This window comes from Microcebus murinus, chromosome 23 (assembly GCF_040939455.1).
Source record: "Microcebus murinus isolate Inina chromosome 23, M.murinus_Inina_mat1.0, whole genome shotgun sequence".
Lineage (NCBI taxonomy): Eukaryota > Metazoa > Chordata > Mammalia > Primates > Cheirogaleidae > Microcebus > Microcebus murinus.
The window spans coordinates 33,942,701-33,955,433 of NC_134126.1; the positions used below are offsets into that span (position 1 = coordinate 33,942,701).

General features: G+C 39.2%; 1 protein-coding gene across 2 annotated transcripts in view; it reads right to left on the bottom strand.

Annotated features, from left to right (window-relative positions):
- Window positions 1-4,843: 4,843 nt before the first annotated feature.
- The window catches only part of NEK7 (NIMA related kinase 7), a 132,695-nt gene continuing 124,805 nt past the window's right edge, over window positions 4,844-12,733 (bottom strand). The window contains exon 10 of one of the 2 annotated variants that reach the window (XM_012744366.3): window positions 4,844-7,706. In XM_012744366.3, coding sequence (XP_012599820.1) covers window positions 7,596-7,706 — 111 coding nt within the window. In that variant the 3' untranslated portion in view covers window positions 4,844-7,595. The remainder of the gene's footprint in view (window positions 7,707-12,733) is intronic. The other variant, XM_012744365.2, reaches the window with a different exon arrangement.

Sequence of the window (12,733 nt, forward strand, 5' to 3'; positions counted from 1 at the left end):
CATTATTCTGTCGTCTTTTGAAAAGTTTCTGTTCATGTCCTTTGTGCATTTATTGATGGGGTTGTTTGATTTTTTTTTTTCTTGATTTTTTTTTTTTTTAAAGTTCTAGATAGATTCTAGTTAGCCTTTTATCGTATGTGTAGAGAGCAAATATTTTCTCCCATTATGTAGGCTGTCTACTAGCTCTAATGATAGTTTTCTTGGCTGTGCAAAAGCTTTTTAATTTGATCAGATCCCCTTTATATTTTTGTTGCTGCTGTGATTGCTTTGGGGGCCTCCTTCAAAAATTCTCTGCCTAGGCCGATGTCTGAAAGGGTCTTCCCTACAAAAATGGAATCGCCTTACTATTGGTTTGGAACTCTTATTATTAGGGAACAAGAGCATCATGGACTTAAAGAAAAGACATAAAACCAAACCCAACCTTTTATTAATAATAGCATGGGTATAAAATAATCCATTCTATCAATGCCCTATTCAAAGGCAGTTCTTTTTTCACTATATACTATGTTGCAATAAACACCTTCATAGATAATACAGAGAGCTTTATGAACTGCTGCTTTTGTTTCTGTATAACAGAACCCCTAAACAGATTGCTGCTTCAAAAGGAGTATGTGCATTCAACAAGAAATGCCAGGTTACTTTTTAAAAATACCTATGGGGAACAATGTATACTACTCAGGTACCCGACAGGTACACCAAAAGGCCAGACTCTACCACTATAACATTATATGTATAGAATTCAACTTGTACCCCCTAAATCTGCTTATAAAAATTACAGTTCACACTGCTGGCGACAATCGGAAGAGTAGATGTCCTGCATCTTCTCCATCAGATGCCAACACCTTTCATGTGTATTGACCAATTTCTTCTATTATATATTGAATTTCTTCTGGCAATTGTTCACTTATACTCTTTGCTCCGTTTTTCCACTTGCTTGAATTTTTACTTTACTTATCAATTTGAGGATAGTTCCCTGCATGTTGTTCTTAGTTTATCATTTGTATTTTGGGCTTTTTAGTGTTTTTTTGTTTTTTTGTTTTTTTGTTTTGCTTTTGAAACAGGGTCTCTGTCACACAGGCTGGGTTGTGTAGTGGCGTCAGCCTAGCTCACAGCAACCTCCAACTCCTGGGCTCAAGCGATCCTCCTGCCTCAGCCTCCCGAGTAGCTGGGACTACAGGAGTGTGCCACCGTGCCCGGCTAATTTTTCTGGTTTTTGTAAGAGATGGGGGTCTCACCATGTTGCTCAGGCTGGTCTCAAACGAATCTCCTGCCTCAGTCTACCAAAATATGTCATTTGTATTTTGATTTTGTTTATGCCCTATGTTAACATATAGTATCCACTGCTACTTATTTATATGGTCAAATATGCCTAATTTTATTCCCTCTGAGTTTCTGGTTTAGCTTATACAGGTCACTCACTCCCAAGGGTACACATTCGCCTAAATTTTTTCCTAATATTAAAAAAAAAAAAAAACACTTACACTATTAATTCATCTGGTATTTACCTTTTAATATAGTGTGAGTTAGAAATCTAGCTTTGTTTTCTTCTAGTGGGTTGTTACACCAGGACCTTTTAATAAAACATAGTTTTTCTCCCATAACTATAAGTCACCTCTTTCTTATGTTTCCATAATGCGTGGGTATACGTTTGACCAGTTTTTCCCACCCACTTTTCTGTTTGCCTGTTCCTTGCCAATACCATACTGCTTTAATTAAGTACCCTTATGGTGAGTTTTCATATTTGATAAGTTCAGTCTTTTTGTTTTTATAATAAAAATGTTTTCAGTTATTCTTGTTTATTTTTCCATGTGAACTTTGACATTTTATCTGGTTCCCAAAAAAAAAAAAAAAAGAGACTCAGGTTGATACTCCATTACAAACATTAAATAGTGCTTTAATATTTATATTAATCTTCCTATCACTGAATACGGCCTCTTTATTTGTTCAGGATTTGCTTTGTGTCCTTCAACAAGATTTTATGATTTACTTCATGAGTCTTACATCTGTGTCAGTTATTTCTATAAATTTTATAATTTTAGCTATCGTGATTTTTTTTTTCCCCATTTAAATCACTTAACTAGTTATTGCAAGTACAGAGAGAACAGAACGTACATCTCCAACCTTACTTGCATTGCTACAGCCCTGCTTCACCCGCTCTCATCTTCTTCCGCGTCTCGGCCGGCGAGATGCCTCTCGCCTCAACACCCTCACAGGTGTTCTTCCTCTGCCTGGCATCCTGTCCCTTGTTTGTCCTTCAGCTGACCTTTTTATCCTTTAGGTCTTAAGTGTCTCAGGCTCTCCCTTCTTCCATAGCTCTCATCAACATTTGCTGCATTTAAATATTTATATTTCTGTTAAATATGTTTCCTCCTGACTTGATTTTAAGTCCTTAAAAACAGAGACCTTTTTTTTTTTTTTCTCCTCTCATATACCGTCTACGTGGGTTTAGTACACCGGACACTCGGTAAACATTTTGGAGTTAGTGGATAAATTCTTTCTGTGGACCTCATTCCTTCTTACCAACTTCTGTATTCTTACTCTAAAATCTTTAGTTTCTTCTGAACTTGCTAGTCTTCTCCCCTTCAAACCATTCTAAATTCACTTTGTTAAAAAAAAAAAAAAAAGAAATTAGCTGCTACTACTTCTAGTTATCTAACGTTTCTCCATATACTTTCATTACTACTTTTACCTCAATTTGTTTTCTAGCCCAGTCTCCTGAAATAGCCCCTTTGAAGATGTAGGATGTGTTTCTCATTAAGTCCATGGGGCCTGATCTCAGTTCTCATCTTCAATTTCTTTGTAACCCATGGCAATAGATAATGTTAATAATTTCTCTTGGATTAGCCTCTGTTTTTCAATCCCTCATCTTTTTCCTTGCCCCTACCTCTCCTAATTCCTGCTTTTCTTGTATCTATGTACAACCCTTCATTTGTTGTCAAAAAAATAAACTTTATAAACTTGCATATCTTTCTATGAAAGATAACTTATTTCCATGAAATAAAATTATTTCTATCAAACTATAAATTTGCACATCTTTCCATGAAAGATAGTTTTTTAAATCATCATTATTTATACCACTTGCGACATTGTAACTCTATTTTATTCAACAAAAATGAAGCGAGTGACTACCATGGATGAGGCATTAGCTGGACACCACAGGTGAACAACACAGGTAGTACTTGTTCTCCTGGCATTGAGGATCTAGCAGGGAGACTGAAATTAAAGAATCACACAAGTAATCATTTGGCTAAGGTTGGCGTAAGCACTAAAAGGATATATAGTCTAGGGCTCCTGAAAAAAATGTATTTAATGAAAGTCAGCTTTGGAAGATTAGTTGGATTTTTTTTTTTTCTCCTTAGCAAAAAGGGGAAGGGCAATTGAAGCTACAGTGTTCCTAAGGTAAGAAAGAGCTTGGGAGGTTTGAAAAAACAGGCAAGTGGGACTAAATGGAAAGAAACAGGCAAAAGTGGATGGAGTGTAGTCAGAGATGACCACACATGCTCTCTTGTGCACTCGTATGATAATAGCTGCATTTATCCAAGCACCCATTTGGTATGTAGTGCTGTATTCAGCTGTTACTAAATATATTCTAATTTAATTTTTCTGTAGAGTTAGGGTATTACATCCCTATTTTACACATGAGAAAGTGGGGATTAGAGAAATGACTTATTTGCAGCATTATACTTCTAGAAAAGAGCGGAAAAAAATTGTTTCCTATGCATTGTAACACAGAATAATTTCATCAAAACCCATGTTTGCAAATGCTAACTGGAAAGTTTCCTTTGAGTTATTTTGATTTTTTTTTTTCTTTAGGTTTAAAACTAGATTTAGACACCCAACTAAACAATGAAATCAGTGCATAAAATCAGAAAGAAAATTCCTTCAAATCTATCAAATAAACTTACATATCTTTCTGTGAAAGATAATCAGAGTTTCTAAAAAAAAAAAAATCATCAGTACTTATAACTAGAAGTTCACATGTAATCAAAAATAGTGCAACAACTTAATGGAAATCTTTTGATAACTTATTACAATTCTTTGTCGATATCATCATTTTGATTTTAAAAAGTAATTGCACCAATTTGGTGGAACCTATAGCTGTACCAATTAATACATTCAAACATTTCTGGTACTGACTTTTCCAATAAATACTACTCTGGAAATAGTATTCATAACTAGTTTTGTGGCTAAAATTTACTAGTACTTTACACAATGATTTATATACACACAAACACACACAATCATAGCAAAGGATCTTTAATACAAAGTCATGGTTTATAAAATTGGTCATTCTTCACCATGGCCTATCTGGAATGTAACCTTGGTGTATAAGGTCCACCCATTCGTTCTGCCCCCAGTCTGGTAGGTTCTATCCTGCTAGGATCTCTTAGACTCAACCTTTCCAGGCATGGTGGGGATCTTCATTTATCATGTGAAAAGGACATTCAGTATATAAACGATCAGCAACACTGGTAGCAGCTCCTTACAGTGACAGAAATTGAATCTATTGCCTAAATTTCGGGCTCTAAAGATTCAAAACAGGAAGATAGATATTTTTTAAAAAACCTTTTAGTAAACTTTTCTTACTTAAAAACAGAAAATCATGCTCTGAAGAGAACAGGACGTGTGAAGATGTGTCTTAGTTTAATGCATATTCAAAAGACAACTTCTTAGGATCTGTCAAAGCTCTGTTATCACCTTTGACTGTTCCCAATGCTTGCGTGTCTCCAAAATGGCAAAATTAGGGAAATGTCTAAGAACCATTTCTGCAGGTGAAATGTTAAGTGAAATAAACAATGGTAGATTTTAGGGGGGAAAAAATCAGATATATAGAAATTTTACTATATTCATTTTTTATTTTTATATTTTTATATTAGGATTTGTATGATTTTCAAAGCTAATAACAGAATATTTTTTGTATGTGTATTTAAAGCATAACAAAATAAAAGTATTTCACAAAAGATGTCCATATTACAGTACTATTGAAATATGAGGCACAGGGTAATTATGCATTTGTGGGTTATAAACATAATACATTCATTTTAAAGAATTAACATTTAATGTGAATAACATTTTGGCTAAAATAAATATCATGGTAAATGTTAACAGCAACACCTGAAGTATATGGACAGGAGAGCGGTGTTTTGTAATAGACACTATGTAGAATGGTAGAGCATTCGTGAAATGGCTGCAGTATCTTACTAAATTTACAATCATTGCACATTGTTGAGCACTTTATTTATACAGAGACACCCTTCATCCAGCATTTCTAAACCTCACCACACACAACAAAGTTACCCCACATTTGCCCCTGGGTAACAGGTACCGATGTCTAAATAAGGTTTAGAATCAGATATGTCTTTCATTTCTTACTGCTTCTTCAAATCAATCCAAACATTTAACTTAATATAAAGTTTACTTATAAACAGAAATAAAGAGAACATCTTATATAGGTGATTATAAAAATTAGAACATCTAATCATTTTCATAATTTTTTGAAATGATCCCATTCAAAGTTAAAATTTGTGTTTTACACAGTGGTTTCCTCAGGAAAAATATGAACACTTAGATTAAAAAAGATATAATATCCCAAACAAAAAGTTTCTACAAGTAAAAAATGATTTCCCTGATCATTAAATTTTTCCTAGCTATTTCCTTCTAGCAGATAGTCACTGAGAAGAAAAGCTTAAATCTTTACTTAAAAGTCAGTGTGAGGGGTCAAGCTAATGAATTTTAGATCCATGTATTCTCAAAGATTGCAAGAAAAAGGAGAGTATCTGTTCCAACCAGAGAACATTTCATCTAAGTCAATTATATTACGTCAAAATGAACATGACATTAATGGTCAACAGAAATAAGTCTCATATATCTGGAGATAAATCTATGGATGGATCAGTAAATGTTAAAAATCACTAGAATCTGGGAGAAACAATGCATTCATCCCTCATAACAGACAACCAGATTTCCTTTGTCTACTTCAAAATAAAATTACCCTTCAGGTTTGTCCTTTATACATTTTTAAAATTTACAAATGACTTGAAAGTATTCAAATGAGCGTATGAAAAACAAAACCAGCAGTTAGGTGGGCTAAGGGGGGCTAAAGGGGGGAGTTCCCTAAACACGAGGTTTCCCATGGTGGGACCGTGTCCCTGACAGTGGCCGCCTTTGGCTTTCTGACGTCACAAGTGCGTGCGGAACTGGTCGCTACTGACAGGGAGGCGTTCGGGGAAAACACATCTGCACGGCACTCACTAGACTCTGCCCACGTCCTCAGACTAAACGAAGCTGCCATCTCGGTCATCTTCGTGCACAAACACAGGACTTTGCTCAGAACCTTCTCATCAGAAACGTTAGCCTCGTAACAACTCTGGCTGCAGTGATGGCCAGTTTTCGTTCCATTAAACATACTCCAGAATCACAACCTTGCCAAAGAACTGAAACTGCGTCAACGTTCACAGGCACAGCACAACACACGTCCGTCCTTCCTCTTTAACGAGAGCAAACACATGCACACAGGGAGGCCTACGTTTTAAAAAGTTTAAAATGTTTTCAATCCAGGAAAAGTATTGATATACCCAGGATCTTTTAAAAGAGGATTATGTTCTCAGAAATATGAAACATTAATGGATAAAATGCACAGACACTATAAATAAGAAAGTAATTTGAATATAAAAAATTTCTGAAGGGGACCAATCAGAAAGAACTTCAATAAAATCTATGAATAAAAATATATGCTTACATTATAGTGTACAATAATGAGTTAAAATGCACTTAAATTTATAAAGAAACTGAAATATAGTACTGCAAGGTTATTCAAAGAATGTTTTTCAAATGTACAAACAATAAAAACACACGAAAAAGCCTTGGGCAAAGTGCAACTTTAAAAAATTACTATCACACCAGCGAGAAAAATCCTTAACCACTTTTTAAATGGATTCATTTATACCACTTCGATGCAAAGACAATACCAAAGATATTAAAACAAAAAACTCCTCAGTGTCTGACTCACATTTTGTCCCCAAATCTTTTCACATTTAATAGTTGCAAGCTAAGAGTTTTAAATGTTCCTCAAATAGTTAATGTCTACATTTATTGTAAGAATTAAATTTGAAACTACAAAGCTAAAAACTAAAACACATACTTCAAGCTTACTTTAAAAATAATCGTAAAAGTTCACAACTGTGTCCATGTCAATGTCCATAAGCTACTGGAAGACAGGAAGGTCACAAGCTCAGATGCTCCCCAGGTTCTGGGTCCGTCCTGCTGTGCCAGGCGGCACCTCCTGTGTCGGCACCCACAGTCTACCTGAACACAAGTCGCCCGCAGAGAACTCTAAATAACTCTAAACACCTTTAGCCATTAAATCCATCATGTTTCCTTTTCTCTCCTAACATGCAGTCCGATCATTCCAAAGTCATGTGGGGTTTGCAAGAGGGTGATTTAGACTGGTACGAAATGAAGCTTATATGAAAACTGGTTAAGGATTCAAAGCACATTAGCTCTGAAATATTAATCTTAACACCCAGACATGAATGGGAGGTATGATTTGCACAGAAATACTTTGTTCTTAGCACGTTCTTCGTGATCTTGCGCGTTTAGCTGCTTGCGGTGCACGCGTGCATCCTCTTGGCCACGTCGTAGACGTAGGTGATGTCCGGCCGCTTCTCTGGATCTGGGTTGATGCACATGTTAACCAGCTGTCGCAGCTGCAGGGAAGAAAAACGACATGGCCTGTGTGAGACAGCTTTTCACAGTTGTTTATAAAGGAAATTCTGAACAGCCACAGATTTACAAAGAAAGTACATTTCTAAGTATTCACTTTACTAGAAATACTTATGACTGGTGCCGATGACTGTGCAAACAGTTAAATGTTCTAAGAAGTATATGCATTAAGAGTTAGTGTCAGCCAAGCAGTATTTTACAAGAGGCATTATAATAGACTATTATTTTTTAGAGTTTAATCAAAAGATAGCAGTCACTAAAGAGCACAGATTTTCAACTACAAGCCTCCAGGTTAACTGCAGATACACACATATATGTTTGATATGTAACTTACTGCATTAGCCGTAATTATAAGCTTAAATTTTCATAAATGGCAATTATGGTAGATGGCTATCATATACATTTATCATGAACCATTTCATATAAATATATATAAAAGGTTTTACAGAAACAGCACTCCTCTAAGAGTAAAAATTAAAAGCAAGGGAAGTTACAAGTATTATTCCAATCCTCAACTGTGTGAAGTAGTATTTAAATATCCTCACTTTATAGATGAGAGAGTTGGGGTTTTCTTATTTACATCACAAAACATTAGTAGAAGCACATCTCAATAAATTAAGAAAATTACCTCCTTACATGGTCCTAGACCTACCGGGTAGAAGAATATAGGAAGTCATTCTCAATTCTAATTGCTTATCAGTTTATGAAACTGTGTCATCACAACACTGTATATACTCTTTCATAGATAATAAACCAGATCAAGAGGAAAAACCAGATTCTTTTGCTTTGTAAGTCTGTCTTTAGGAATAACTTAGACATTTTTAAAACTTGCATTAACTCTTTCTTGCCATTATATTACCACTTAGGAAATTATCAAATTACCATAATTCTTTCATAGTCCTCAGCTTCTACCATAAACTTACTTTCAACAAGCAGCAGCAGAAGTGGCAATAAAACATACGGGCTGAGTATGTTAGCAGGAGTACTATGAGAAGGCAGATGTCAGTGAGAAATGCCATTGTAAAGAAGAAGAACGTAGAGAAGCCAGATGAGAGGGGTCAGAGTTTGCTAAGGAAACATAGTGAAGTGGAAACCAGTCTTCTTGAAGGAGCTTTGTTATCCTGTGTCCTTAAGTCAGTCACTGTTTCTGGAGGTTTGTTTATTCATCTATAAAGAGGGAGACTGGAGTAGGTGACTACTTAGAAGGAGTTCTTTTAGTTCTAATCCCTTCAAATTGTATGATCTAGCGGAATAAAATTTAATGATTCAACTTTGGAAATTAATGTTGGGATAGTCATGCTACACTCAGAGAGGTTCTGAAGATTTTAGTTTCTATTCCTTGCCAAAGAGCATAGGATTAGAAACCCTTAAGGAGTATAGCAATACACAAGGCATTTTATTACAGTGATTTAAGAGAAATTTAAGTGGGAAAGAGGTTGGCATTTTACCAGCAAAAAATAAAAACAAATACCTCTGATTATATACAATGTTTAAAAAAAGTAGGAAAAGCACTTATATAATGACATATTTTAAAAGATGATGTGTTCTAACAGGTCAGATAGCTATGCTGTCAGATATTTTGTTTAGAGATAAAAGTGATAAAGCAGAAAGGATGGCGGGAAAAGATAACTGTGGCACAAAAACTCATTATATTTAACCAAAACAAAAGCAGATGCAATAACGATTTTTTGACTTCGTAACACTGCCACATCCTTCAAGCTGGTTCAGAAAACTTTTTCTGCATAATATTTCAGAATAAGGTGAAATCTGCAACCACTGATAATGAACGTCTGGCCCTGGGGTTCTCCTGGCACAGGGAAAGACTACCCAGGATGAGAGAGACAGTGATGCAAGTTTATTTGGAGACAACTGCTTCTCTAGCTCTCCAAAGTGAAAGACGAGAATGAGAAACACTAACTTGATGGTAAACAGAAGGATAAGGGACACGGGTGAATGGCGAGGCAGTGGGAGCCCCAGTGAGCAATGGTTTCCTGACGGCCCCTCGGGGCAGGCTGGGTGCAGGGGACCAGTTGGTCACCAACCCGGCAGGGGGCGGAGCCAAGGCTACGCCGCGTTTGCTTTTTCCCTCTGCTGTTGCTGGATCAATCTCCAACAAATAGGAAGTTTACTTTTTCATAAAGATTTTTCTTTTCCAGACGAATTATTAACAGGGCTATCACCGTATAGAATCACACGTGAAATACAGAATATACACACCCACTATATTTGTGAATCAATCTGTTGATAAAATTTTTCATAGATTATTTGTTATAGAATAGAATATTGAAAGAAAGCTATAAAAGTGAAGTATGCTTTGGTAGCGACTCCCACTCATCCCCCTCACCAGGGAACTACTCTGCAGAAACACCATGCAGGTGGCATCCGATGACAAAGAACCTGTCCCCAAAGGAAGGCTTACTGTCCACATGAGAAGTGACAGAACGACTCATTTTCCTTTCTGACTGCCTGAACCTTCTTTCCTTCCTTCCTTTCCCTCTTCCTCCCTTTTCATTCATTCGTTTCTTATGCAATATTATGCACAAGACACTTTTTTAGGAGGCGGGAATAAAGGAAAACGCACATGGCAGTGCCCTTCAACAGCTAACGGCTGAGTGAGGGACAAAGATGGAACAAAGACATAAACGTGAGAGTGAGGAGACCACGCAGCTCTGTGATCAGCTACACCATGGTGAGCATCTCAAGAGATCCGTGGATACAGGTAAACGATTAGATGTAGCCGCCCAAACGAGGGCTCGTAGCTCCCTCTTTCTCCGCGATCTGTTTCGCTCCGGCTCGCTGCGCCTCGATCACTGACGCCGCCCAGCTCGGTCGTCTTCTCCGGTCCACGTACCGCAACCCTCGCCCGATCACTGTGCCGTTTGCTTAGAGGTCATCCCGTGTAGCGTCTCTTATGACCTGGCCGTGATCTTCTCCTTTGTTCCGTGTTGGTCTCGGCCTCCCAGGGACGCGGCCCGTATCTGAAAACGCCGCGTCGGGCCGGAAGCACACGCACAAGCTCCTGTCCGTGCAGGTCTCGCATTCCGCGCTGCAGCGTGGCTGTGCCGGGAGCCGACGGAGACCACGTCCCGTCCCTTTCGTCCCAGTCGGTCCTCTCCTCCTGGATTCATGCGGTTCAGTTCCCGCCCAGACTTCAGTTTCTCTCACGTGTCCTTCCTAGCTTCCTCTGTCGGTTTATCTTCCTTTGACAACCTTTCAAATGCCGGTGTGGCCCCCAAGTTTCCCTTTCCTTGCCTCTCTTCCCTGTCACTCGACCGTCTCGTCCTAAACGACATCAAGGCCCAGGACTTCGTGACAGCCCAAACGTCCAGGAACACGAATCTGCATCTTCGGCCCAGACCTCCTTGCAGGCATCTCCAACTGCCCTCGGAGCTGGTCTGCCCCAAAATACTCATCTTAAACATGTCTAAAACTGAAATCTTAATTTTTCCTTCAATTTCTCAAGCCAGAAACCTGACATCCGTGCAGGCCACCTCGGCACACTTCTTCCCCACTTGCCCAACACTCACCAACCAAGCTCTGCTGTTCCCAGACTGCTCGAGTCTCGTCTGTGTTCTGCCACGTCATCTCCACGCCCCGGACGTTCTCCCAGCCTCCCTGGCACGGCCTGGCCACCAGGTCAACTGCACTTCAACCTCACGCGTCTCGACTGCCCTCCAGACGTTACCCTGAGCCCGGTGTGATGCGGGCCTCTGACCCTCGGCCCCGCGCACCTCCCCGCCTCGTGTTTAGCCCTAGACTCCTCATGCCTTCCCCACGCCCTCCCTGCAGCGACCGGAACAAAGCACCTGCAGGTCCGTGTTCAGGAAACTGCCTCAGGCCTCCGCGTCTTCGTTCCTGCTGCTGCTCTGCTCACCGGGCCTCCTCGAGAGCCCCTCCCTCCCCTCCCGCCTCGCCTGTGCAGCCCGCCGCGCGCCTCTGCTCCGAGACCTTCCGCGACGCCCTGCTTGCCACGCAGAAACTACAGTATTTTCTACCTCGCCTCCACTGTGCCCTTCACGTACTTTTATTTAAAGCTCTTGCAACACTTTATTGTGCCTCATTAAAGTCTGCGTTTCCTCTTGCACTGCAAGATCTGAAGGGTGGATACTGGGTGAGCAGCAGGTGCTCACCGGCTTGTTCTAATTTTTTTATTTCAGGAAATTATGGGGGTACAAACATTTTGGTTGCATGTTAGGACTTTGCCATATTGCAACCATCATTTGAGACGTGTCGTTCTCCTGCCCACAAGGCTCACTGCGTCCATTAGTGGTGAGTTTACCCACCCCCAAGCCCCTACCCACAAAGAATATTACTGCTGTGTGAGCACCTTAGTGTTGATCAGTCGGAGCCAGTCTGATGGCGAGTACACGGGGAGCCTTCCATTCTTGTGATACTCACTTCAGAGGATGGGATAAGCTCTATCCAGGATAAACTAGATCATCATTTCTTATGATTGAGTAGTAGTCCATTGTGTGTGTATATATATATATATATACCATATTTTATTAATCCACTCATGAACTGATGGGCACTTGGGTTGTTTGCACGTCCTTGCTATAGTTAATTGTGCTGCCATAAACATTTAGGTGCAGATGTCTTTTTTATAGAACGACTTTTGCTCCTTTGGGTAGATGTCAGTGCTACTGTTGGATCCAATGGTAAGTTCTACTTGTAGCTCTGAGGTTATCTCCAAATACTTTTCTAGAATTGCACTAATTTGCACACTGGCTTGTTCTGAAAGGATACACGGATGATTTTCGGCTGAGGGAAGAAGGGAAGCTTTGTGGGGGTGGCACCTGAGCTGAGGTCTGAAGCATGAACATAATCTTAATATCTAACAGGGGTGGAGAGAACTCTAAGCAGAGGTAACAGAATGAACACAGGTGCTCGGCCAAGGAGAGTAAGTCCAGTGGTCTGAAGACAATGGCAAGCACGTCCGAGTGACTGGGGAGCAACAGGATGAAATGATAAGCTGAGGCCAAGTAAAGACGTAAGGGGTTTAGACTATTCA